The 26,194-nt window shown below is 36.1% G+C and overlaps 1 protein-coding gene across 8 annotated transcripts in view; it reads left to right on the top strand.

Annotated features, from left to right (window-relative positions):
- Window positions 1-26,194, top strand: part of NAV3 (neuron navigator 3) — an 830,862-nt gene that overhangs the window by 574,227 nt on the left and 230,441 nt on the right. For all 8 annotated transcript variants that reach the window (XM_041738590.1, XM_041738593.1, XM_041738591.1 and 5 more), the window contains 2 exons: window positions 12,620-12,737; window positions 13,376-13,428. In XM_041738590.1, the coding sequence (XP_041594524.1) occupies window positions 12,620-12,737; window positions 13,376-13,428 (171 nt within the window). The remainder of the gene's footprint in view (window positions 1-12,619; window positions 12,738-13,375; window positions 13,429-26,194) is intronic.

The following is a 26,194-nucleotide window of genomic DNA, read 5'->3' as shown; positions in this document are numbered from 1 at the left end:
CTTCAAACAATGTTCACATACCCTCTTGAGGAACACTTCAATCACAGGAATAGGTTTTCTAAGAAAACAGACTCAAATTTGGCGTATGGGCTTGAACTTAAAATATTGGCCTATTTAGGATCTTTGGTTTTTCTTTGCTTGTATTTGTATACAAATATAATATAAAATCATATAGTGAGCAATCTGTGTTTTTGGTTTCTTTTTTTCCAGTCGTTCCTCCCCTTATTTTATTTAATATAGTGCAGTGATTTGTAAGGCATTCCATTGGAATCCTTAGCAATCTAGCAACTGAGGTTCATGTAAAATGAAAGAATTGCAGGATGAAATATGGAGGTTTTTAAGGTGACTGTTAATGGGGTGACTTCTAAAGTCTTGATACTTTCTCAGTGGTCAGGAGACTGGCTAACGTGGTTGTTTCATTATGTCAGCAGTTTTACTTTACAGTGTGACAAGCAGCACAGTAGCAACCGCTGCTGCCGGTGGTATTGAGTTATGTGACTCTAGCCCCTACCCGTGGTGATTGGGAGTCATAGCACGTCACTGCAGGAAGAGAAACCACCTGCAGGAAGCTGATAAATAATTGTCTGATTGGAATATAACGTGAATCCTTTGAGTCGCCTTTATTTTATTTATTTATTTATTTATTTATTTATTTATTTATTTATTTATTTATTTATTTATTTATTCATTCATTCATTTATTCATTCATTCATTCATTGAAGTGTCTTTAGAAAACAGCAAACTAGGTGACGGATCTCACCATGTGTCACATACATACAGATGTGTGCATATTTTCTCATCATTTGTGGTCGTTTCAAGCATTTCAGAGATTTATGAAAATAGAATATGTTCTACTAAGGCTCAACAAATCTTTCAGATAGTGTTGTGTTTGCTTAGAGTTATGGTACAAAAAGGAAAGAAAGATTGTCAAGAAAATAAATATTATGAAAAGTCTCTTCCCCCCCCCACCCCCGAAATGTTACTCTGGCTGCCTCCCTTCCCTGATGGCTGGCTGGATGTGTAATAACCCATAGACTGCTTTTGTATTTCCATTACTTTCCACTGTGGCTTTTTAGCACAGCAGGAAGTGTGTTCTCTCTCAGCTTCCAAGTTCTATGTTTTCAGCCTAAGTAAATGCAAATCATTCCTTCTGCACGTATTTCTAAATAAATGATTTTTTTTTAATTTGGAAACTATCTTTGAAATAAATGACTACCTTTATCACTCATCATTCAAAGGATTTAAAACGTGGGAATGAGTGGTTTGCAAAGGGCATTTTCAATCAGTATTGTATTGGCTTGGTGTGTTTTTCTTGGTAGCAAGAAACATTCAGGAGGTAAGGGGAAATACTACATAAGCCCTAAGTCTTTTGCTTCTAATGAAATTGCATTCTCTTAAATTAATATACAGTTTAAAGTGTTAGAAGCAAAACCAGTTCTGTGAACAGCATTCATCTTTGCCAGGGGTCCTTAAATATTAACACACATCAGAATCACCTAGAGGGCTTGTTAAAACTCAAATTACTGGCGCCACTTCCAGAGTTTCTGAATCAGTAGATCTGGGATTAGGACTGATAATTTGCATTTGTAACAAGTTCCTAGATGACTCTGATGGTGTTGATCCAGGACCACACTTTGAGAATTACTGGTTTACACTAAGTGTTTCTCTCAGCCAATTCCTCACTGCTAATTATTGGCATGTGATTGGAAATCCCCGATTCAGAAGCCTAGAAACTCTGAAATGACTTAGACATGTTTATTCCCTCTTAGCATGGTGTTTTGTTAATGTTATTTTCTTACGGATTTTCTGCCATGTGATTTGGTCTCCGAAGGGTGGTTGCTAGTATTTACCTTGAATTCATTTGCATTATCAATACATCAATTACAGACTGAAAGAAAAGGAAGGTAAAGGGATTATGGGGAAAGGAGGGAAAATGAGTGGGAAATATCAGAGAGAGAGAGACAAACCATGAGAGACTCCTCTAACTCTGGGAAATGAACAAGGGATAGTGAAAGGGAAGGTGGGCGGGAGACGGGGTGACTGGGTGATGGGCACTGAGGGGGGCACTTGAGAGGATGAGCACTGGGTGTTATACTGTATGTTGGCAAATTGAACTCCAATAAAAAATATATATATATAAAAAAAGAAAAAGAATCTCAAGTAGCATGCCTTTCCCCCCTTTGAAAATGTGAGTACTACAAGTTCTCTGAACTGTTTTTCTAAAATACTCTTTGGTACAGTTTCATATGCAGATTTTAGCTCATGTTGTCACCTGCATTATTAGAATTTTGCAAGCTGTTAGGGTGCATTCCCCATAGAGCATTCTATAAATGCCAGATGTTGTAGCAGCCAAATAAGGGAAGTTTTACACCGTATTCTGAGATGGATGTCAGATACAATGGAAATAACTGTAGGAGGCTGGAATTAGGGAAGGCTCTTAAATGAAATATTACCTTTTGTTTGGACTGAGAGTGTGGATTTTTGAGCCAGAAAATCTAGGTTCTGTGCAGCACTTACTGTTATGACGTGGGGAAAATACTTCCCTTCTCTGTTTCAAGATCCTCATCTCTCAAATGGAATGATAGTATCCTCTTAGCTTTGAGGACTGAGTTATCTACATGTTTCAAGCATGCTTTACTCTCAACACTGTTACTAATAAACACTACATCTAGGAGAAAGAATTCTGTGCAGCCTCTTGCCCTCTTTTTTGGGGGGGAGGGTCATACTGCTAGTAGCAGTGGTAATACAATTGAAGTTAAGTGAAATAAAACTTAAATTAATGCAAGAATTGAGTTCCTGGCTGGCTTAGAGCATGTATCTCTTAATCTACATTGAGCATGGAGCCTACCCACAAAGACACACACACACACAAATTAATACCAGAATTGTGCTACATAATTATAATATTCAACCCCTTTTTCAAAAATTTACAAAATGCCATATTGTCTGTAGAAGAAAAGATCATTAATGATAATCATTGTGCTTTTAAGATAGGATAGTTGGTTCATCATATATTTAATTTCTGGAATAGTGTTTGATGGATTGTCCACCTGATAATGAAATCGCCCAGGATGATTAATACGTAAGGTTAAGGGAAAAAAATACTGACTCGGGAGACAAAGTATTCTTCACAGAATAAAGCAGTAAAGATTAGGGAGTGACACATATGGCCTCAAATGAATGCTGAGGAGTCTTCACAAGCGTTTGGGAAGTGATGATTCAGACAAAGAATCCAGTAGCTGGAATGCCATTCAATAGGTGAGATGCGGGAAAGGCTAGGTGGGCAACGTTGCAGAGAAGATCTAGTAGCTTCTCAAAATTGGCTAACGTGTTCCCTTCCCCCTCTTACCCTCCTGGTTCCAGGACAAACTATGTGCTTTTGACTTTTTAGTGTTGCCCACAACACCCAGCATGGCACTGCTCAATCAGTGTTGGCTGGTTTGATTTGATGATGGACGCCTTGCTTTGTATGATAGCTTTGGTTACTTTTCTCTATAAGGAAACCACAGGTGAAAGGAGTTGGAACATACTGGTGTTCACACAATAAGCCCTACCCTTTCTTTTCCTATTGACTTGAGGTCTGTATCTTTTCATCTAAAAATGTCCTCTCCCCAGTGTCAAAATAGAGAGATCTCATGATAGTTCAAGCGAATAATTTGTAGTTATAAATTTAAACAGATAAATGCAGTTGTAAATGAAAATATCGATATAATTTTGGTTCCAGTAAAATCTGAAACTTGCATTAAGGGGTGCATTTTATAGCTACATATCAAGAAAGCATATCACTGGGACGGGTAGGATTGTGTGTATTAGAGTTGAAAATATTGATGTTGATTGCTTGTTCCATCTGGGTTAGGTATATTCTTTTCTCAGATGGGAAGTTATCTCTCAAAAGAACTGAGAAAGTTAAATGCAGTATTAATGGAAAGTGACATTTATGCATGAATATGAAGTTTATTCATGTTTACTTAAGACCAGTAATCCCTTCACATGGAATGTATTATTAGTAATATATGTGACATGGACTGGAATTTTGATGTTGGTCAGCACTAAGACGTTTTCTCTTTTGCAACTAAAGTCAAACCTTTTTAAAAAAAATTAAAGAAATATTTACATTTTCTTGAAACAAAAATGAAGGCATTTTTAGAGTACTATTGTATTGGCTGGTTGAGGCCACCACACACAACTGTATAACTGTGAGTGTATCAATTATATGGATGACATAAAGATGGCCCTATAGGCTGTAAGCCAGGCTTTTTTTGGAGTCCAAGTAGGAGGTACCAATATTATCATTTTCTTCAAGTTTTCTTCTACTCCCGACTTTCACTCTGTTTCATTCTGACTTCTGTTTTATCTGTTTATCTGGCATCTAAATTTTAAAGGATTTCATCAAATGTTTGGTAGCCTCTAACTCTACCAAGTATGAGGCAGTAAAAAGCTGTGTGCATACAAGCACACAATTCTTTCTGTCCTCTGGGATTCATAATAGGCTATCCACTGGCCAGCTGCTCCATTGACTGGTTACCTTGAACTTGAATGTCTGTTGGTCTTGAATCACTTGAAATCTCTTGAATCACTGTTTTCAGAGAAAGATTTCCATTTCTGGGGGATATATAGTCCTGCATTTCTGAAAGAGCAGGAGCCTAGAGGGGAAGACTGTTGCTGAAGTCTCAACACCAGGATAATAATAATTTCGTTTAACCTCCTGTTTTCGTTACCGTGTCTCCACCCTCCTGTCTGACTGGCTCTTGGTAGGATGAGGAGGAAGCAAGTAGTCAGAGTCAAACCTCTTGACTCTGATTCATCCCACCTCTATTTGGTCTGATGCCCACACTTCCTGAGCTCCTCTGGAGTTCTGTGGAAAAATCTGTTAACATTGCTCTGCTATCTCCCTCTGCAGGCTCCTGTGGGTTTACTCCTTCTTTATTCCTCCTTGCTAAATCATCTATCATCCTTTCAGCTGTTTTCCATATTCATGTATTGTAGTCATGGGAGACAGAGTTTGAACTTTTTTTTTTTTTTCTTCTTGCTGTATAGAGGGAGATTTTCTAGAAAATACAGGGCAGGAAAGTATTTCACCATCTAGAAAGTGGAAGTCTCACACTAGACCCCTTTTTGTGCAGTTTTTCTCTGCTCTAAACTATCCTTCAGAGCTGCACCAGAGCTACAGTTTAGAAACACAGCCATGGCTGTCATTTTTATATCCCCTACATATAAGTAAGCTAACATTCACCTAAAGGTAATGATGCAACTGTCTTTACTTTATATATGATGTACCCACACACACACTGATTCCTATTCTCTTACCCCTAGTCTTCCCATGTGCCTCTTCCCCATGCTCTGACCAAATGGAATTATCCAGTATTCAGTGAATTCAGCATGCTGTTTCATACCTCCAACCCTTTGTAGTTTCGTTATCCCTGTATCTGCTGATGGAGTTAAGCATCCCCCTTTTTTCTGCTTGTCAAAACCCATTCTTTTTGTGGCTTTCCTCAAGCTTCATTATTTCTTCTTCTTCTTAGGATTTTATTTATTCATGAGACACAGAGAGAGAGACAGACAGAGAGAGAGAGAGAGAGAGAGAAGAAGGCTCCCTGTAGGGAGCCCGATGTGGGACTGGATCACACCCTGGGCTGAAGGCAGGCCCTAAACCGCCGAGCCGCCCAGGCATCCCCCTCAATCTTCATTGTTCTAGAGTCTTCACAGCTGCACCTTCCTTCATAAGAAATTTCCGTATGAAGCCAATTTATTCTTTTGAAAAGTGAATTGGTTTAAAGAAAAGTGGCCAAAGTACTTACTTTGTGAAAGTAAGTGGGAGCAATTAGGTGATTTTTTTAGGTAGGAAAGTAAATTACTTGATCAGATTTGCATTTTAAAGCAATCACTTAACTATAGTGTATAGAATAGTTTAATGCTTAGCCTGCCTACACTCAGACTGTTTTTAGAACTGGTAAAGCAGTTTGGGTGAGAAAGGAGGAAAAGCTGCACCATGGTGATTATAGCAGTAATGGAGCAGAAGGGTCAAGAGGCATTGAGGGTATAGAATTAACAGAACTGGGCCAGAGATTGGATATGAGAAATAAAGAAAAAGTCAAGGGAAATTATCAGAATCCATTTTATCTTTCCTTTAGAATTTACCTTCCTTCATAGACCACTCACTAATTTTCTGGAGTTGTTGACTCCTTAATACTCACTTTCAAATCAACCTTTAAACTTGAAATTTTTTTCTAACACAAATTTAAAGTTTTATTTCTTGCAGAGTCCCCAAAAGATTTCGATGGAAAAATAAATGCTTTTTTCAACATTTTTTTGTTGTTGTAACTAATGTTTTAAAAAATATCTTGATTTTTTAAAACAGTTTTTATTATTGAAATATAATTGACATGCAGTGTTATATTAGTTTCAGATGTATAGGATAGTGATTTGACACATCTCTACATTACTCAGTCTTCACCACAATAAGTATAGTCACCATATAACATTATTACAATTGTATTGACTATATTCCCTGTACTGTATGTTTCATCCCCGGGACTTATTTATTTTATAACTGAAGATTGTACCTCCTAATCCCCTTCACCTGTTTTACCCACACCCACTCTTCCCCCCTCTTGAAACTACCCACTTATCCTTTGTATTTGTGGGTTTGTTTCTGTTAGTTCACTTGTTTTGTTTTTTTCAGATTTCACATGTAAGTGAAATCATATGATATTTGTCTTCATCTGGCTTATTTCACTTAGCATAATACCATCTAGCTCCATCCACATTGTCTCAAATGGTAAGATCTCATACTCTTTACGGCTGAGTGATATTCCAAATCTTCATCCATCCATCAGTAGAAACAGGTTGCTTCAATATTTTGGCTATTGTACTTAATGCTGCAATAAACTTAGGGATACATATATCTTTTCAAATGAGTGTTTTCATTTTCTTTGAGTAATAAACCAGTAGTGGAATGACTAGATCATGTGGTATTTCTAACCAGGTTATAGATTTGTGTCTTTCTACTAAAATAGATTCTTGACTTAAATGAAGTCTGCTTTTCCCCTACTACTTTTTTGCATTTCTTTATCATTTAGCACTTCTTAAAAATACTGTGTTTCTTTGAAACATTTATATGCCTTCTATAGAGTAGGGCATGCAATGACAAAAAGTCATACTTATTTTTATGTAATTGTTAGGTTACTTATACTTAATCAAATACTAAATTAAATATTGGTTTAATTTTTAATTTAATTAAATATTGGTTTAATTTATTGGGCAGTGTGCTGTGATACACAAAGGCTGTGTTATATTGTCAGTAGTGAAAAAGAAAAATGCCATAAACAAAAGCTTAGGACTCCATGGAGAATCAAAGTAGATGTTCTTCAGATGTTGTTTTACTGAGACAAATTCACTGGACAGAAGCAATATGGTGTCACATATATTCCCTTCTATTTGAACCCATTACTTTATAAAAATAAGTACTGTGAAAGAAATATTATAAGAGCAAATGACTAAGCTAAGGGATTATTACATCTTGCAGCAGTTTTCCTTAGGTTAACTACAGTTGGACAGATGGCTAAGATTTAAGGATTTGAAAATTATCATAGCTCATAGTATTAATAAAATTCTCATAATTAATAAAAATGTAGTTTATATTAAAATGGTCAATACTAATATTTAACATTTAACAAATATTTATTAAGTGAATGGTTGTGTTCCAAAAATCTAAATTCATTCAACCCTTAAAATGATCCAATTAGTAGGTAATACTATTATTGTGATTTTACAGATAAGAAAAGCTCCGGCACTAAGAGAAAATTTATGTTCAGTTAATGTCCACATGGATATTAAGTGGCAAAGCAGAAATTCCAACAATATAGGATGTTCCTCAAAGAAGGCATACTATTGCATAATAGGCCCTAAAATTTATGTTCATCAAAATTAAATATAAATTATGCTATGGTACCTTTTATTTTTATATTTAATTACAGTAAGTGATTTAATATATTTATGATTTTACCTGAACTCTGAGTATCCTTTGGTAAGTCTAATATCCTTAATTTTTCAGGATTTCCTAAAATATAATTACCACATGAGATGACATTTGTATTTATAATATTGCAATTAAAACAGATGAGGAAAACTGACTTCAGATATTTGGAGATAAATTATATTTAAAGCTTCAGCCAGACCTTGATGACTAAACATTAATTTATGATTAACTTGATATTGTGCCCAGTAATATCAGTTTGTTCACTAGAAACCTATTTATAACATAATCCTACGGAAATCATTAGCACTCAGTTTGTAGCTCATTCTAGTGAGGCTAAGGAGGTTGAATATTGTGATTTTTGTGTGTGTGGCAATGAACCAAAGGCAGCTTTGGAGTTCAGATCTAAAATCTGGACATGATTTTGTCATTCTGTTGTATTTATTTGAACAATAGTTTCTAATGTGACAGTTGACAAGGTTGTGTGTATCTTCTCTTATCAGAATAGTACAGTAAGTTTATTGATCAGTTTTGCATATATTTATATATCATGTATTCTTTGCTTGGAGACTGTCTCATTAAAGATATACCTCATGTTTCTACTTTTTTCTTCAATTTACATATATAAAGTTTTAAAAGACAAAAATAAGTTTAAATATAATGTTAAGATATATTTATAAGCCACTTTGTAATTGTTTCATATTTCATCTAGATTATAACATCCTGGGATCCCTGGGTGGCGCAGCGGTTTGGCGCCTGCCTTTGGCCCAGGGCACGATCCTGGAGACCCGGAATCAAATCCCACATCGGGCTCCTGGTGCATGGAGCCTACTTCTCCCTCTGCCTGTGTCTCTGCCTCTCTCTCTTTCTCTCTGTGACTATCATAAATAAATAAATAAATAAATAAATAAATAATAAATAATAAAATAAAATATTAGATTATAACATCCTTTTGAAAGGTACTGGTTTGCTTGAAGGGCCTCAAGTATCTTTTACACATATTAAGAAAGAATAAGGGGCAGCCCAGGTGGCTCAGCGGTTTAGTACCTGCTTTCAGCCCAGGGCATGATCCGGAGACCTGGGATTGACTCCCTTGTCGGGCTCCCTGCAGGGAGCCTCCTTCTCCCTCTGCCTGTGTCTCTGCCTCTCTGTTTGTGTGTGTGTGTGTGTGTGTGTGTGTGTGTGTGTGTCTCATGAATAAATAAATAAAATCTTCTTAAAAAAATGAAAGAATAAGTAAAGTATAAGGACTTTTTTAAATGGAGATTTATTTTCAGTTTATTTCTATAGTCTGAATTGGTTTTGCTGATTGCAACTAAAGTCAGAGATTATGGTCTGAGCAATATTTCATATATTAAAGATCCAAGACAAGTCAAAGCACTTAGGCTTGGGATTCCTCTGGAAGAAATCCTGGACCAAGTAAAAAACAAATATTTTATGAGCTAAATCAGAGGCTTTTCCAGTCAGTCTTGAAGCCAACCAGCTGGCCTCCCATCTGTTTTCTCACCTAAGTTCCAGGACCAATTTGGATAGAGGCTAAGACATTCTTGACAGGCATTTGGAGAATGAAGAGATTCTTGTTTTCATTCCTAAAATATTCCATTCTGTGTGCATTTGAATAAGTATTTTTTGCATAATTTAATGCCTTTGGAAAACAGAATACTTGCAACATGGAGCCTGATGGAGGTAGAGTCCCCATGGAGGCATTGCAGACCTGAAGGAGAACATGGCAACCTTGAGATGGGGTGCATGGCTCTGAGTTTGGCTGGGGGACGGATCTGTGGCCACAGTGAGTCAGAAGGCAGGAGGAGTCCCTACATGAGCAGTGTCAGAGGCAAGGAGTCCAGCTTCGAAGGGATTAGAAGGGGTGGCTCAGCGGTTTAGTGCCGCCTTCAGGCCAGGGCCTGATCCTGGAGACCAGGGAAAGAGTCCAACGCGACCGGGGATCGAGTCCCACGTCGGGCTCCCTGCTTGGAGCCTGCTTCTCCCTCTGCCTGTGTCTCTGCCTCTCTCTCTGTGTCTCTCATGAATAAATAAATAAAATCTTTTTTTTTTTTTAAGAAGGGATAAGAAACTTCTCCATGGTCCCAGGGGTGATAAGAGGTCTACTGGGCCTCAAAGCCAGGTCTCCTGACTCCAGAACTTATGTTCTTCATCTTTGTGGGGTGCCTTAGAGTCAATCAGCTGGTCCTCTTAACTGCCTGTGGGGATAAAGGCACAAATCGAGTCTGGCTCAACCTAAAATTTCTAGTAGGAGGCCAAACAATTAATAGCCAAACAACTAACCATTTGAATGATGTGTGGCTGAGGGGAAAGTCCTCAATGGTTTAGGTTCTGAGCAGTATAAATCCTTATAAAAATATGTTTTCACATTGCAAAATAGAAAATACAGATAGAATAGAATTTTGAGGAAACTGATTCCAAAATAAGAATATCTAGGAACCCTGTTTTTGTTTTCTAATTTAGCAGACAGTTGTGCTAGTACCCTTTCTCACACTAATATCTTTAATATAAGGAAAATCATGAACACGGGGAAAGGAGGTATAATTCCTTATGCAGTTGGATGCTTCCAATTATTTGTAGTCTTTTAGGAACTTAATCACCACTTCATTGCATTAAGATGCCACTTTATATTGTCTAAACTGAAGAAGCACTTTCTTTGACTTCTTTGTTGTATTTTGGAATGTTTGTATCTAGGATCTATTTAAAAAAACTTAGCAGTGCCACTTTTAGGTTTTGGTCCTATAAAAATACTATCATATAAGTGTGCAAAGATACATTTTAAAGATGTCTCTTCAACTTTAGATGTAATAGAAACATATTTAAACAATTGAGTATCTTTAAATGGGAGGTTGATATTATGTGCAAGAACATCAAAAATAGTGGGATACATATATGTAAAATGGTTGTAGCACTGTTATTAAAATATCATTGCATAAAAAGTCGAGAAGCATAGAATGATATGTGAAATTTGAGTCATATTTGGTTAAAAATCCTATTGTGTGTGTACATATGTGAGGGTGTGTATGTGGTGTCCTGTGGTGAAGCGTGTAGGTATAGAACACAATTTTAGAATTATTATACCAATGTATTCAAAAGTGAGTAGGGATTGCAAATTGTGGGGAAACATGTACTTCTTAGTTTCTACACTTCTTATTTATTGTGTTTTGTCCTTACAAAAACATTTATTGAAAAAAAAAACATTTATTGGTTTTATTAGAAACCAAAAATAATATTTTTGTAGTTTGCTTGGCATTCAGTGCTTATGACTAAAACAATTTGCCTTTCCAGTCTAATTATCCTAATTTCAAGCTTGCTACCTTAATTAGAGATTTTCCAACTGTGTCTTTGATTCCTTTACTCTACCTTTCTGCACCTGGTATCCTCTTTGGGGAAGAGCCTTCCCTTCATTTCTTTCTCTCTTTTTAAAATGATTTATTTATTTATTTATTTGAGAGCACACAGGTGCGCACACACATGAGGGGAAGGGCAGAGGAAGAAAATCTTGAAGCAGACGCCCTGCTGAGCATGGAGCCGGACATGGGGTCCATCTCAGGACCCTGAGATCACAACCTGAGCCTAAACCAAGAGGTGGAGGCTTAACCGACTGAGCCATCCAGGCGCCACTTCCCTTGACTTCTTATATCCGGGTTCCGCTATGTTCCCAGTTCTAATTCCAGGGCTTTGATACACATTTTTATATGTATATTTCTCAATCAATTCCTCTCCTCTGCCATTATTTCAGATATTGTGTTCTTCTGTTACATCACATATCATACTCTGGCTTGTAATAAACCTAATAATATAGTCATATGAGCCACCCATAAAACTGAAACATCTTAATGCTTATTTCCTTATAATTAGATTACTTTACCTTAGTAGGTGTCTCATAACATTTGAAAAATTAATAGTGTTTTATTTTTGTGCATTTTTTTGAACAATTCCAGCTTTTCTTTATATCCTGGTTTACTATTGAAGAGTCACCTCTGCTTTAGGACAAATCGCCAACCTTGTGACTTCTAATCCACTCCTCAATTCTATATTGTGATTTCTATGTAATAACTGTATTTGCTTCCTCTGTTTTCTTATATAAACACATTTCAGGAGGCTTAAATGGGAGATGACAGTCCAAATAAAGTGTCTTTGGCATTTGCAATTATTTCATAGCATGATGCCAAAATATTGTCATATACAGTATCTCACATGACAAAGCTAATAAAGTCTCAGAGAAACAGAAATGTTTATAATAGGTTCCTGTATAAATCAGTCCAGGTGGTTTCCTTTTACAAGGACAGGCAGGATTATTTTCAATATGACAGACCGAGGGGAAAGAGTGAAAACCCAACTGATTTGCAAACAGCAGTTTCCTCAGTAGTCATCCGGGAAGGGAGTTCTGCTGTGTCACAAGTGACTGGTCCCTGGTTTTGAAAGAGAGTGAATCATCCTCCTTTGAAACAAGAGATAAGTGGGAGAGAGAGAGCCGTATAAAATTATTTTACAACTATTTCCTTTTAAGCTATGACTTCTTGAACTGGAATGTGATCCAGAATAGCTTCCCTTTGAATCCAACATTTGTCTTAAGCATTTTTATTGTCTCTATTTTCTCTCACACCATCGTACTTCTTCTCTCCCTCTGTTCAACAGATTTACACTGACTGGGCCAACCACTACCTAGCAAAATCGGGCCACAAGCGGTTGATCAAGGATTTGCAACAAGACATTGCAGATGGAGTACTGCTAGCCGAAATCATCCAGATCATTGGTAAGACCTGCCCCCTGGGAAAAGCCATGAAAGTCTCTGCCCCACCCGCCTTGGTAAAACACAATTTCAGTTGAATGCATATGAACTTGGACCGTGTGTCTCTGAGATTAATGTAGCTCTCCCTCGATTTAATTAAAAATGTTTATGTGAGAATGTTTGAAAAAAAGCAGTTTGACTATACTTTTAAATGGCTAGAACTGTATCTTTACATACACTGAATTGTCAGAAATGAATGCTTCATTAAACCATATGTCTCCCATGTGTGCATTTCGTTAGCTGGAGCAACTCATACACTCTGAGATTCCTTGAAACTGTATCCTGATCCAGCAGGGACAATTGTGAAAGGTTTCATGTCAGCAGTCATTTGGCACAGGCTAAAGAATTAGCAGCAACTTCCTTCTCACTCACTTTTTTTTTTTTTTTTTTTTTGCCTGATTTGTGCATATGGAATTGGCGGCTGCTAACAAGTGTGTCCTCTTGTACACGGCTCGGGAGACAAAGTGAATGTAGCAGCAGCATTGTGCTTGTTTCTGTTTTTGTTTTTGTTTTTTCTTAGTCTCCCTTTTTTTTGTGTTTCACTTCATTGCTTAAGCATGTCATTCTTTTTTTCTCTCTTTTATTTTATTTCTTGGCTTTAGCAAATGAAAAAGTTGAAGATATCAATGGATGTCCTAGGAGTCAATCTCAGATGGTAAGAATCATATTTATTCTAAAATATAATGCTTATCTTCACTTTTGATTAAATTGCTTTTGTAAATGGACTAGAAATTTCTTTTGCATGCCTTCCTGCTTAAGAAACCATTTGATCACATGCTGTCATATGTATTTCTTTGGGAACAATATATGAACAAGTGATAGCGTCAGCACAGTTGAATATGTATGACTCCTGAATAACATAGGTCTCCAAGTTGTTATCAGATCTTTACTTTTTGTTGTTGTTGTCCTGATGTCTGAATAACTTAACACTGGTTTTGGTGGCAGTAAATCCCATCTTAAGTGGAGCCTTTATGTCTGAGCAACTGGTTTGAAGAACAGAACTTGCCATGTACATCTTAAAAATATATAAATGGTGTTTTCTTTGTTCCTAACAAAGTCCAGTGTAAACACATGGGCTCTTCAGCACTTTTGGAAATAGCTGCAAAGGCATGCTGTTAGGAGTTTTCTGAGCAGTGACTGATCATGAGATATGATTCATAGCCTTTTCCAGAAAGCTGTTGATCTAGGGGTCTGTGTCTTTCCAAGCCCTCTTTTTGTCTTTAGCAACTGGTAAAGCTTAAGGTTTTGTAATAAAAGAAAAATAGATTGATAAACCACTGAGGAAAAAGAACTCACTGCTCTCTTGATTAAATAGCCACAACTTAATTTTATAGGACAAGATGAAGTACAGATACCTTCATTAAAGTTATATCTGTGGATATAATCAGGAATGATAGCCAAAATCAATAAGATGAGGCTTCCTTCAAAACTCTTTTTAACATGGAATAGGCATTTTAAGTGACTGTGATGAGTTCTTAATTATCAGAGACTGGAAGTGGAAAAAAAAAAGTGAACTCTTTTGACATGCTTACTTGCTTTATCTAATGTCAGAGAACTGAAATCCAAAATAATTAAAGGAATGTATTCTTAAAGAGTGATTAACTAGCATGTCTGGTGTGTGTGATTAATAAACATTTTAAGGAACTATTACAGTGTCAAAAACTCTGTATAACTATTGTGAAAAAATCACTATAAAAAACAATTTTCTGTAAAATACTTCAGTTTTAAAGAAATTCCTGTTCTAATTACTCTGGGCATAAGCATGACTCTTTAGAAATTAATTATAGTTTTACTGAAAATAATTATAATACCATCAGACTCTCCTAAAATAATAGCTGTGTGATACTGTAAAAGAGATGTAACCTCTCTGAGTCCCCGCATTTTCATCTGTGTAATGAACCCTAATTAGGATAAGATAATGACATATAATTATGGACATTCTTTACTACCTAAACTAATATGGAAATACCTAGTAGTGATGTTATAAACTTTGGTAAGACACATTCATAAATTAACACCCGTTACAAGATTTTTTAGGGCTTTATCTTAAAGAGCTCTGTAGTCCCTGAATATCGTATATTACGTTTCTCAAACTCAACACTGGGTCTTGCTTTCATTATTTCAAACATAAAGAGGTGCTGGATACTAAAACACATCTTCTCTGTTGTTATTCCAATTTGATTCTGATTATAGAGAATCCAATAAACAGCCAAGATAATGCTTCATGATGGGGGTGGGGGGGGAACCTCTCCAAAACTCATAACTGTGGATAGGAATTCAGTCCCTAGATATTTATGTGAAACATCTGTACCAAAGATTCTACAAATCTGTGAAAACTTTCTCATGAGTATTAGACTCTGTTAATTTTTTATTACTTCCTACTCCTTATTAGCCCCCAAATTTCATGTAACATCTAGTATACATGTTATGTTATGTTGATATTTCTGCTTTTGATTAAAAAAAAAACACATGCATAAAAACCAAAACCTAAGAAATGTAAATGCTATGAAAAAGGTAGTTTTTCCAGCCAAATAGTATTAGTCAGAATCACATAGAATTTTTCATAAAGAACAACTTGTATTTTCATTTTTTTCTGATGTGGTTAAGTTTTGAATCTGAAGTTGGCATGCCCTGAGTGTGTTGATTCAAAATAATACATATAACAAAAATGTAGCTTTCAGGGGGTTGACTTATTTTTGCCTCTGTTCTTACAAATTGGCATTGGTACTATATTATTAATGAATTAAAATTCCAGATTTTAACTGAGACAAGAAATTAGAGGAAAAAGAATTATGAGAGAGCATGACTAGGCTTAAGAATTTAGTATATCTATTCCAAACAGGATGTTGCCTGTCTTTGCATTGCTTAACAACCAAGACAATGAGTGCTATCCTTACTCACAGAAATGCTTTGACTACATCCTTTTGTACATCTGATCTTTTCTTGTCTTTGCTTGCTGTTTGTGTTTAATAACAAAAGGTAGGGTAAAGCTAGGTATGCTACTGTTTCTAATCACAAATTGTCTTTATTTAAATTTCAGCTTTGATATCCTTTATTGGATTGTTTTAAGCCTTTTAAGAATATAGGTTCTCTTGTGGTATGAATCTATAATATATTGATAAATATTTTGATGTAAGAACAGTCAGGTAATTCATAGTGAGTCAGTTGAGCACCTGAGCTACCAGATGGAGGGACATTTGGGGAACAGAGGAGCAAATACTGAAATAAATAATACCAACAATGTCACATAGGCAGAAACAAAATACTGGGAAGGGAATAAGCTTGGTGTATTTCAGCAACAGATAGGAGACCACTGTGGTTTGAGTACAGGGCAGCGTTTGGATGGGACAATGGAAGCCTAACCACGTAGGGCCAAAGTAAGGAGTTTGTTTGTCATTCTAAGTTGGACAGGGGTCCTTTGGAAGACTTTTAAACTGGGCTATGTCATGATCTGATCTAAATATTTTTTAAACTTTTTTTAAAGATTTTATTTATTTATTCATGAGTGACACACACACAGAGAAGCGGAGACATAGGCAGAGGGGGAAGGAGGCTCCATGCTGGGAGCCCGATGCGGGTGGACTCGATTCCGGTACTCCAGGATCACGCCCTGAGCCTAAGGCAGATGAGCTTAACCGCTGAGCCATCCAGGCGTCCCTGTTGTAAATATTTTTAAAAGGATACCCTAGGTGTTTTCTGGAAATTGTAGAATATGTGTGGATGTGAGAGGTGAAGAATATAGGGAGTATAAAATGATCCCACAATTTTGACCTGATAAATTACGATTATTACAGAGGGAGAAAACAGGCTAAAGGTAGAAGGGGGAAGATGACAAATTCATATTTTGAAAGTAGAGTTTGACATGTCCATTGGAATATCAACTAGGAGGAGGTGACTTTAGGCAATTAGGCATGTGTTCCTGAAGGTGACAAGTAAGGTATTAGAACATACCTAGTACATAGGTAATGATTGAAGTCGTGGAAAAGGATGGGATCTCAAAAGAAGGCCTGTATAAAGTCAGGAGGGAAGAAATTTGAGGTTCTCACATTGGAGAATACCATAAATATGTTTAGCAACAGTGTAGAGTCAGAAAAAAGGAAAGAATGGTGAAAGAGTGAGCCCATCTTTAAAGGGATAAATCCACAGATGCGGGGTGTGGATCCTTAGGGTAGTTATGATAGCTTAAAATGGAGTACTTGGACTAACCCAGTGAGATTAGGGCAAGGTAAGATGAGCAGAATGTGGTAGATGTTGTCAGATGCTACTTAGCCAACTAGTTGATGTGCTGAAACAAATATCTTCTATAGCGTAACCATCTGTTAAGGAATAACAGAGATGCACATATCCATTGAGTCTTGAACAGTCTTTCTAGGAGTTTCCTGTCAAAGAGAAAAAAAAATATATATATATATGCAGAGGAGGAAGGAGGCTCCATGCTGGGAGCCCAATGCAGGTGGACTTGATCCTGGTACTCTAGGGTCATGCCTTGAGCCAAAGGCAGATGCGCTTCAATTATGGTATACAATTTTATTTATATATATATGTAAATATATATACATATATTTACATATATACATATATAATGTATATATACATGTATGTATACATATATACATATATAATGTATATATACATGTATGTATACATATATATATACATACATACATACGTATATTCTGAGAGGAAGGAAGAATGAAGGGAGTTTTTGGAAAGGGGGAAGTAAGCAGGGAAAGAGGAAGCAGTAGAGAGGAGAGGACCCAGGGGATTGAGGAGACAAGAGATGATAACAAATCCTAGAGGAAGTGGCAAAGGAAGAGTCTTGAAGTCTGTGTAGATAGAAGATACAACGCTGGAAAAGAAGGGGTACGTTTTCCTTTGTGTCATGTTGCAAGAGGATATGATTGTGTGAAATGTGAATATCTGAAAACGGATTAAATAGAAATTGAAGGAATTCATCAATAAGATAACTTCAGAGTATTAGAGAATAATGTGCTTTTTTCCTTGGGATTTTCTACATTACCTTATAATATAGAGAAAAATTCAATTATGATATCTCAAAATAGATGAAAAAAATTAACAATAGAGCTTTCAAATTACATGGGCCAAAGAACCATATTTAAGAGAAATATGAACTTGTCCTTATGCCAATTTATTGAGAGATCGTGATTCATGTTTATTCTAAGTCTCAAAGTCATGGTTATCTTTCCTTAATAAGCTTGAGACTAAACTCATCCTGAAAAAACAGAACTGGTTTGAGGAGCTTATCCAACACTATAATTAACCTTATCCAAAGATGAAGTTACTATTATGGATTGCACCTGTTGAGTAATTTCTAGGTGGGTGGTATCAGAATTCAAAATCTATGCTGCATGCCACACTTTGGTGAGATTACATGGGGAAATAAATTAGTAAACTATAAATACTAGGAATGTCCAGAATGCCCAGCAGATTAAAAATAGCAGAAAAATGCCCAACATGTATTTGAAATGCAGAGGCACAAGTGCTAGCTAGGTTCTTAGACAAAAATGTAAGACATGTAAGGGAAAAGTTGTGAAGACCAATTTTCCTTTATGTTAAAATAGGCTTTACAATGAAGGATCTTTACAAACGCATAGAGAGATGAGGAAATTTGATTGTTTGATTATATGAAGTAAACCAAGATTTTGGTTATACCAGATAGCTGAGGATCTGACAAATAGGAGTCACAATTGCCCTTCCTTTTTGCTGGCTCCTCCCATGACCTCAATGTAATAGCTCAATTGTTTTTCCGCCACAATTTTCAATCTTACTTTCTAATGTATCACGTTGCTTAAAATTTGCTAATAGGAGCATTTGGGGAATGAGATGCCTCTTACCCTCTCTTTTTCCTCCAAGATAGAAAATTCAGTTTCCTTTTCCCTTGATTCTCCAGTTCCAGGTCCCACATTGTTGTGACTTCCAGAATAGTAGACTGTTATGATTTTATAGGCATCTTCATTCCATCTCAATAGTTTACACTTATCTGGACAGTCCTCCTAGTCAAAGTATTTTATCTTTTTGTCAGTGTTCTGTCCCTTAAAATTTTAATTCTTTTAGCCACTGCTTGTAATTGCTTCTCTTTTAAAGGATCTATTTATGTAAGATAGGAAGATAAGGTTTCTAACCAAATAGGGAAGAGATAAAATATTGGAATGCTCTTAAAGATTCAATAAAATCTCATAAATGGCACACTGCAGCATTCTAGCACTATGACTCAGAGGAGTGGATTATTGCTAAGTTAGTCCATTCACATGATCCCCTGCCATTTTTGAAACTGTTCATCTTCTGGAATGGCTAGAAAAAGATAGCTTAATGAAGACAAATGCTTTCCTACAAATAGAGCTCTCATCTCTAAAGAAATGCTAAGAGGAAATTTGTGCTTTCTAGTTTTCTTCATAATTTCATTATTTTCCTATAGGTTCAAACTTGGAAGAATAAGAAAAAGTGCTAAAATGAAGAAATATATCCTTAAGTTTTTAGAATAGCGCCCTGATAATTTTTAAAACCAAACGTCTCTAGAAGTAGCTCTGTATTGTTAGCAAAGTTCAAATGAAGAAATGATATGGAGACACTGAAAGGAAGCATGTTAAGTTGAAAGGGCAATGGTCACTGAAATTCTGATTCGGACTGTGTGGCCCAGGAAAAAATCCAGTGAATGCTCAGTCTCTGCTCATTTCCACATTGAGGGAATTAGACCAATGAAACTCTGAGTGGCTAGATTGATTTAACAAAACACCAAAGACCATGGTTTCTGTTCACTCTTTTATCTTAGAGCTATATTTGGGTTTTCATTCTTTATGGCTTTTTTGAAAGTATCTTCATAGTAAGGTGAGAAAAATATTTTCTAAAATATTTGAGTCCAGTTTACAAAGAAAAAGAATAGGGCAGCCTTGGTGGCTCAGCGGTTTAGTGCCACCTTCAGCCCAGGGTGTGATCCTAGAGACCTGGGATCGAGTCCTGCATCGGGCTCCCTGCATGGGGTCTGCTTCTCCCTCTGCCTGTGTCTCTGCTTCTCTCTCTCTCTCTCTCTGAGTCTCTCACGAATAAATAAAATCTTTAAAAAAAAAACTAAAAGAATAGTTGCATGGGAATCATACTTTTATGGGAGTTGTCTGGTCCTCCATTAAGAAATGAAGTAAATGTCGAAAATACAAGAATCCTTTTCCCCATTAGCTTTAAATCATAGAATAAATAGTGTAAATGTTCTCAGGAGTATCAATATTTAAATTGGTTCATGCCACTAGTAGGACAAATAGAAATTGAAATAATGTAATTTTGAATTGAACTCCAGAGTCTGTGTAATTTTTTTCTTTTTTTTGGAGAAAATAGATATATTTTTTCTTTAATTCGAGGAAAATTAGTAAGCTTTATATATGCATATATAATAACCATTGGGAGCTGTAGTTGATATTTCAACTATATATTAGAATATCAATCACTTTCTTAAACATTTAGCATGTTCTTTATCCTGATATATTTTTTAAACAATTTATTTATTTTAGAGGGAGAAAGAGAGAGGGAGGGGGAACACGAGTTGGAGAGAGGAGAGGAGGCAGAGGGAGATGGAGAGAATCTCCAGCAGACTCCCTACTGAGCATGGAGCCAGTTGCAAGTCTCGATTTTATGACTTGAGATCACAAGCTGAGCCAAAGTCAAGAGTTGGATGCTTAACCAACTGAACCACCCAGGCACCCCTATCCTGATATTTTTAACTTAATTGCTGTAAATTGTTTCTCACCAATAGGCCATAGCCCAGTAAACACAAAGTATAATCATACTAATCATACTAATCATAGAAAGTATGTTTCTAACAATCCTTCCACAAATTTAGTTTTTATTACTTTCAATAATCTAGTCCTTTTTTTTTAAGATTTTATTTATTTATTCATGAGAGACACAGAGAGAGAGGCAGAGACCCAGGCAGAGGACCATACAAGGATACCGATGTGGGACTCGATCCTGGGACCCCGGGGTCACGACTTGAGCCAAAGGTAGATGCTTAACCGCTGAGCCACCCTGGTGTCCCAATTACTGCTCCATGTTTTTAAGGCTCATTCTTGAAATTTCATAGAAAATGACCACTGATAATAATCAGTGATCAAATATACAAGAGCAATTTTAAAAACCGTAGTTTGAAAAAAAATATAAATAAATAAAAAAATAAAAAATAAAAATCGTAGTTTGACAAATAGTGTACTAAGATATGAGGCCATTTTGAATGAAAACTATGATATTCTTAAGAATCTATAACAATTAAATAATGTTATAAAAATAACTTCTAGGAAAAGAGAAAAAGGAAATAAAATAGGGAGAATCTTGTTCATTTGATCTCATTATAATGATTTGAAAAGTTAATCTTGGATGAGATAAATTATTTGCCAATCAGTAAAAAGCCCTAGTTACTTTATGACATTATATTTAAATGATTTTAATATTAATTGAGTTAAACTGACTCATCTGGATAGACACAGATAAAAATTCATGAAATACCTTGGAGGAATTATATTGCCCAGTTGATTTGTATTAGCCATGTTTCAAACCTGCAAAAAGATTGGGAAGTCATATCATAGAAACTAAATTGTTGAGCGCTCAGCAATATCAGTTTTACTTATTGGTTCACTTAATGATCGAAAGTCAGGCATGTGTGTCTGGTACTGTGCTTGGATGATTTGCTTGCATTTTTCATTTAGCATCACAGCAAACCTGCAAAGGAACGAGGTCTCACTGAGCCTGCCTATTAAAGGGCCAGTATTGGGTCTCATGTCTCTGAGTTTAGACTAAATTACTTTTAATAAAACTTATTAATAAACAAACTTAACAAAATTCAAGTCTTTGGATTTTCAACCTCTCCTCTGCTCCTTCCACCTCCTCCCCTTGGCCTCCTCTTCCTCTTTCCCACTTCTTTCTTCTTTAATATTTCAGTCTTTCACCCTTCCTTACTCCCAACCATGCAATATTAATTATTTTTCTTTAAAACTGTACTGGTCTTTCCTATCCATAGAGGTGTATGAACTTTGGTTAGGTTGGGAGGGGGGTGGGTATATGAGATAAATAATAGTGTATAGATTTTGTGATGAAATTATGCATTTGGCAAATCATTTCATCACAAAATGGAAAAATGACAAAGATGTAACTTTAGTCCTATATGTAAATAAACATTAAGTTTAGGGCAAATTTATAACTTTGTTGTAAAAGAGTAAGATTCTTTTGTTTTGTTCTCTAAAACAAACTGAAAAGCAGGAATTCATTAAAACCCACAGAGTATATCTTCAGGTCAATGAATGCTGATGTAATTTTTTAAATAATTTCATTTATAAAATTTCATATTGGTAATTATAGCCTATGAAGATTAAATACCTATATATATTTTTAAAGATTTTATTTACTTATTCATGAGAGACACAGAGAGGCAGAGACATAGACAGAGGGAGAAACAGGCTAGGCTCCCTGCAGGGAGCCCAATGCGGGACTTGATCCCGGGTCTCCAGAGTCACACCCTGAGCCAAAGGCGGCGCTAAACCACTGAGCCACCCAGGCATCCCCTAAATACCTATAATCGACCAAAATATTAAACAATGTTCATTATTCTCTAAATACCAGTCAGTTAGAATAGTAGAATTCTGAACAAAAATAATATTTATCTGATAAAATACTAATAGATTTTCCATATCTATATCCATACTGATATATATGTAAGTACACACATATATCTATCTGTCTACACTGTATATATATATATATTTAGTTGCTCATATATTATGTGGAAGATGGTTTTATATCCATTTCATGGATAAGGAAGCTGAGGCTTCAGGAGAGTGAAAACTTTCTCAATTTCTTACAGTGTATAAATTGCATAACTAGGATGCAAATCCAGTTTTACTTGACTGCAAAAACTTTTAATTATTATACTCTCCTACTTAATTAATAAACTGACTCATTGCAACTAACAGCAGACCAACTCAGTACAAAAACAAACTTCAGAGTAGAACAAAATTACTCTCTCCCCCAACCTGTCCCTCTCCAAGTTACACAAAGTCACTTGAGATGGAAAGGGGAAATGTGTGGTTTAGCATTGCAATGACATGAGGCACTTAATTTAACTGCATATTTTATCTCCCCTCCCCGAAGACCTAACAAATCCAAAGTCGGAGGGGGAGGCCTGGAAATCAGTATGCTCACAGATACCAGCAGCTCACCCTTAGCCTTGCTAACTGTTGGTATCTACTACTTTGACTAGATAATTGAATTCATTTTCTGTGGCTGCTGTTACAAATTATCACAAACTTGGTAACTTAAGACAAAAATTTAATCTCACACAGTTCTGGAGGCCAGAAGTCTGGAGTCAGTACCTCAAGACCAAAATCAAAGCATCAGCAGTTTTGTGCTCCTTTCAGAGGCTGTGGAAGAAACGCACTCACTCCTCGCCTGTTCTAGCTTCTGGTGGCTGCCAGTGTTCTTTGGCTGGTGGCCACGTCAGCCATTCTGTATGTTATATACCAGGGCATAAAAGTGCACTGGATATTTGAGATTGAATTTGGAGGCATTTCAGTCTTGTGAACTTGTATTGAACAAAGTATGTATTGAACAAAGAGATCTTGCATAGTATTTCTGTCTTTGCCTTCCCACTGCAGGGAAGGCATCATCTTTACATTCAACCAAATATTTATTGAGCACCTATTTTGTGCCAGGCACTGTATCCTAGCTGTCAGTCATGTTGAGAGCTTGAGTCAGAGGCTCGAAATGTCTGTCAGAATGTCTAAATTAGAGTGGTCGGAACTTGTGGCAGGGAGAGCTAGTTCATTGGACACTGACAGGGTTGAATTTGAATTCTGGCTCTGCTGTGTATTAGCTGTGCACATTTATAAAAATTATATTATCTCTCTAAGTTTCTACTGACTGGAAAAATTATATAAAATTTACCAGAGTGGATGGTGATGTTGAAAAGAGTTTTGGATTTGGAGTAAACAGTATATGGGCTTAAAACTCTGTATGAACTCACCGTGCTAGGTTGTTGACAGGTGGGAAAAAAAGTAGCTTCCAAGGCATTTTTCCTGCTTCCATTCTTGACACGTAGTGTAGGGTTTTTCTGAATGCAACTTGTTTACCTACTATGCTGTGAAGATAATGTGTTAAAAGTGACATTGTTAAGTGAAATACACTAAAGTAGAATTTTGAAAAACCAGAGAGCATTGCAGATGGTATGAGTAGAAATTGAGGTGTGAAATTTATTAGTAAATCCGTTGTATGTACTGTGTGATCATATGGAATAGATATCTTCAAAGCAGCACTGACTATTTCTTTTACACAAAACACACCACTAGCTCCCTGAGCTTTGAGACCAAGCCAGGCTCCTCCCGGCCTGAGGCATATTCCCAAGCTAGCCTCTGCCCATCATCAGGTTCTGTGGCCCTGTCTCCTGCCACTAGATTGTCCAGATTTCAAGGTTCTTGTCCCTGAAGTCCCGTCTGGTGATCTCTTCTCCTACTTTTGGTCATGAAACTGATCGAAGGTTATCAGCTTTTGGAGTAGGCTTTTGTCACATTTGGTAAACAGTGAAGTTATGAAGAAAGATTTAGGTGCAGTTCACCCTTAACATTTCCTGCTATTCTGAATTCTTTGCCACTCACTTAACTTAGACGATGTTTCTCAACCATGACCAGTTGACATTGTGCTCCTCCCTCGGATTCACCTCATGGCACATCCTCTAATTTGGTTAACTCTTCCTAACCTTTCAGGGACTAGCTCAGACTTCTCTTTAAAGAGAAAAATGTGGGGATTAATGACATAGGCTCTGTTTTGATACATTCTCTCTGTGTGATCTCTGAGTGTGTCAGTTTAATTTTCTGAGCAACATCTTTCTCGTAAAAAGGTATAGTAATGGCAACCTCAGATGAAAATATATTTGTAACTGTGTTAAGTAAGTCTTAGTTACTAATAACTTTCTCATTTCCTAGTACTTGACCTCTAGTCCAGAATAGGCTTCTGCATGCTTCTCCAGGAGTCTCCGTTTCTCTGACCATAGCATTTCTTGCACTACATTGGAAATATCTCTCTGTCTTATAAAACTATATATTTTTAAGGACTTGGACATGTTCAACGAACAACTAATTGTTGAATGAGTGAATGCAAACAAAATTAAGAATTTTAATCAATGCAAAAATACTACTGCATTTTTTAAGGTCTTCAGACAAATGTATATCTGATTAAAATCTTTGGCTAAAATTTAAATTATTATTTGAATCCCATGAAGGATGAGAGTTCACTCAAACTGAACAATTTTACTGATTTTTTTTCGTTAAAATCACATTTGTTTAATTAGTTTATATAGTGACACTACCAGCACACATTTATAATGAAAAAGTAGGACATGTAGTTAATCAAAAATAGCACAAGTCACAAGAGAATCTATCATCCAGAGATAACAAAAGTTAAATTCGGCTTATATTCTTCTAGACATTCTGTTTGTATGATTCATAACAGCATTATCTAGCACTCCAGGCATGCCTTAACCGGATGCATTACATCTGTAGAGAGAACTCAGACTCTGAAGTATTGTATCTGCTACCTGGTGTACAGTTATTTAACATTTTCTATTGCAGTGTTTTCAGAACCCAAGTGGCAACAAATGCTTTTCAATTCTAGGTCAAATTCAGCTCTGTCAGCATAACTGTAGAAAGTGAAGCCTGGCATGATCTACTCTCAAACATCTTTATGAACAATTTTGCTCTTGGTTGCTCTGATGGGCATGCCCAGCCCTCCTTCTGACACTTGTCTACCATATCAAAGTCAGACAGACTTCAAGTTTGACTGATTCTTCTCTGAAGCTTTTCCCAGCTGTGTAGTGAAAATTGATAAGTCCATTCTCTCTACTGCCATATAATTTTTTTTAGAATTTATCATATTATGCCTTGTGTTAGGGTGATTTATCAGTCTTTTTTTTTTTTTTTGTCTCCAGCTATTTTGCAAGCTCACAAAGGCAAAAGACTGTGTAATTCATTTTTATATCCCTTCACCATCTAGCAGAGCTCTTTGCATGTAATAAAAAGTCAGTTCTTGCTGAGTGAATTTATCATTCGTTGTTAGGTCTTGGTGCCATGATTTAAATGGAATCACAAACTATAAGGTTGATATTAATCATACCCAGATATTTAGGACCTAAACGTAGTTCTCATTAATTATCCATAAGTAAAAGTGAAAGAAACGTGTGAATGGACAAGTTATAACTTTGTTAATACTGTGAAAGATGCCTCAAGTCACAATTTCTAAAACAGGTAATACCAGTTTTGTAGTAAAAATACTAAAAGGTAAATGTCATAAAACATGCAGCTTAAAGTGTGAATTCAATAAAGAACTGTGCTAATTAAAAATTCTACATTTTTCAGAATACTTTATTCAACAATGAA

This window comes from Vulpes lagopus, chromosome 23, assembly GCF_018345385.1.
Source record: "Vulpes lagopus strain Blue_001 chromosome 23, ASM1834538v1, whole genome shotgun sequence".
Taxonomy (NCBI): domain Eukaryota; kingdom Metazoa; phylum Chordata; class Mammalia; order Carnivora; family Canidae; genus Vulpes; species Vulpes lagopus.
The sequence above is the reverse complement of the archived record's forward strand: the minus strand, read 5'-3'. Positions and strand labels throughout refer to the sequence as shown.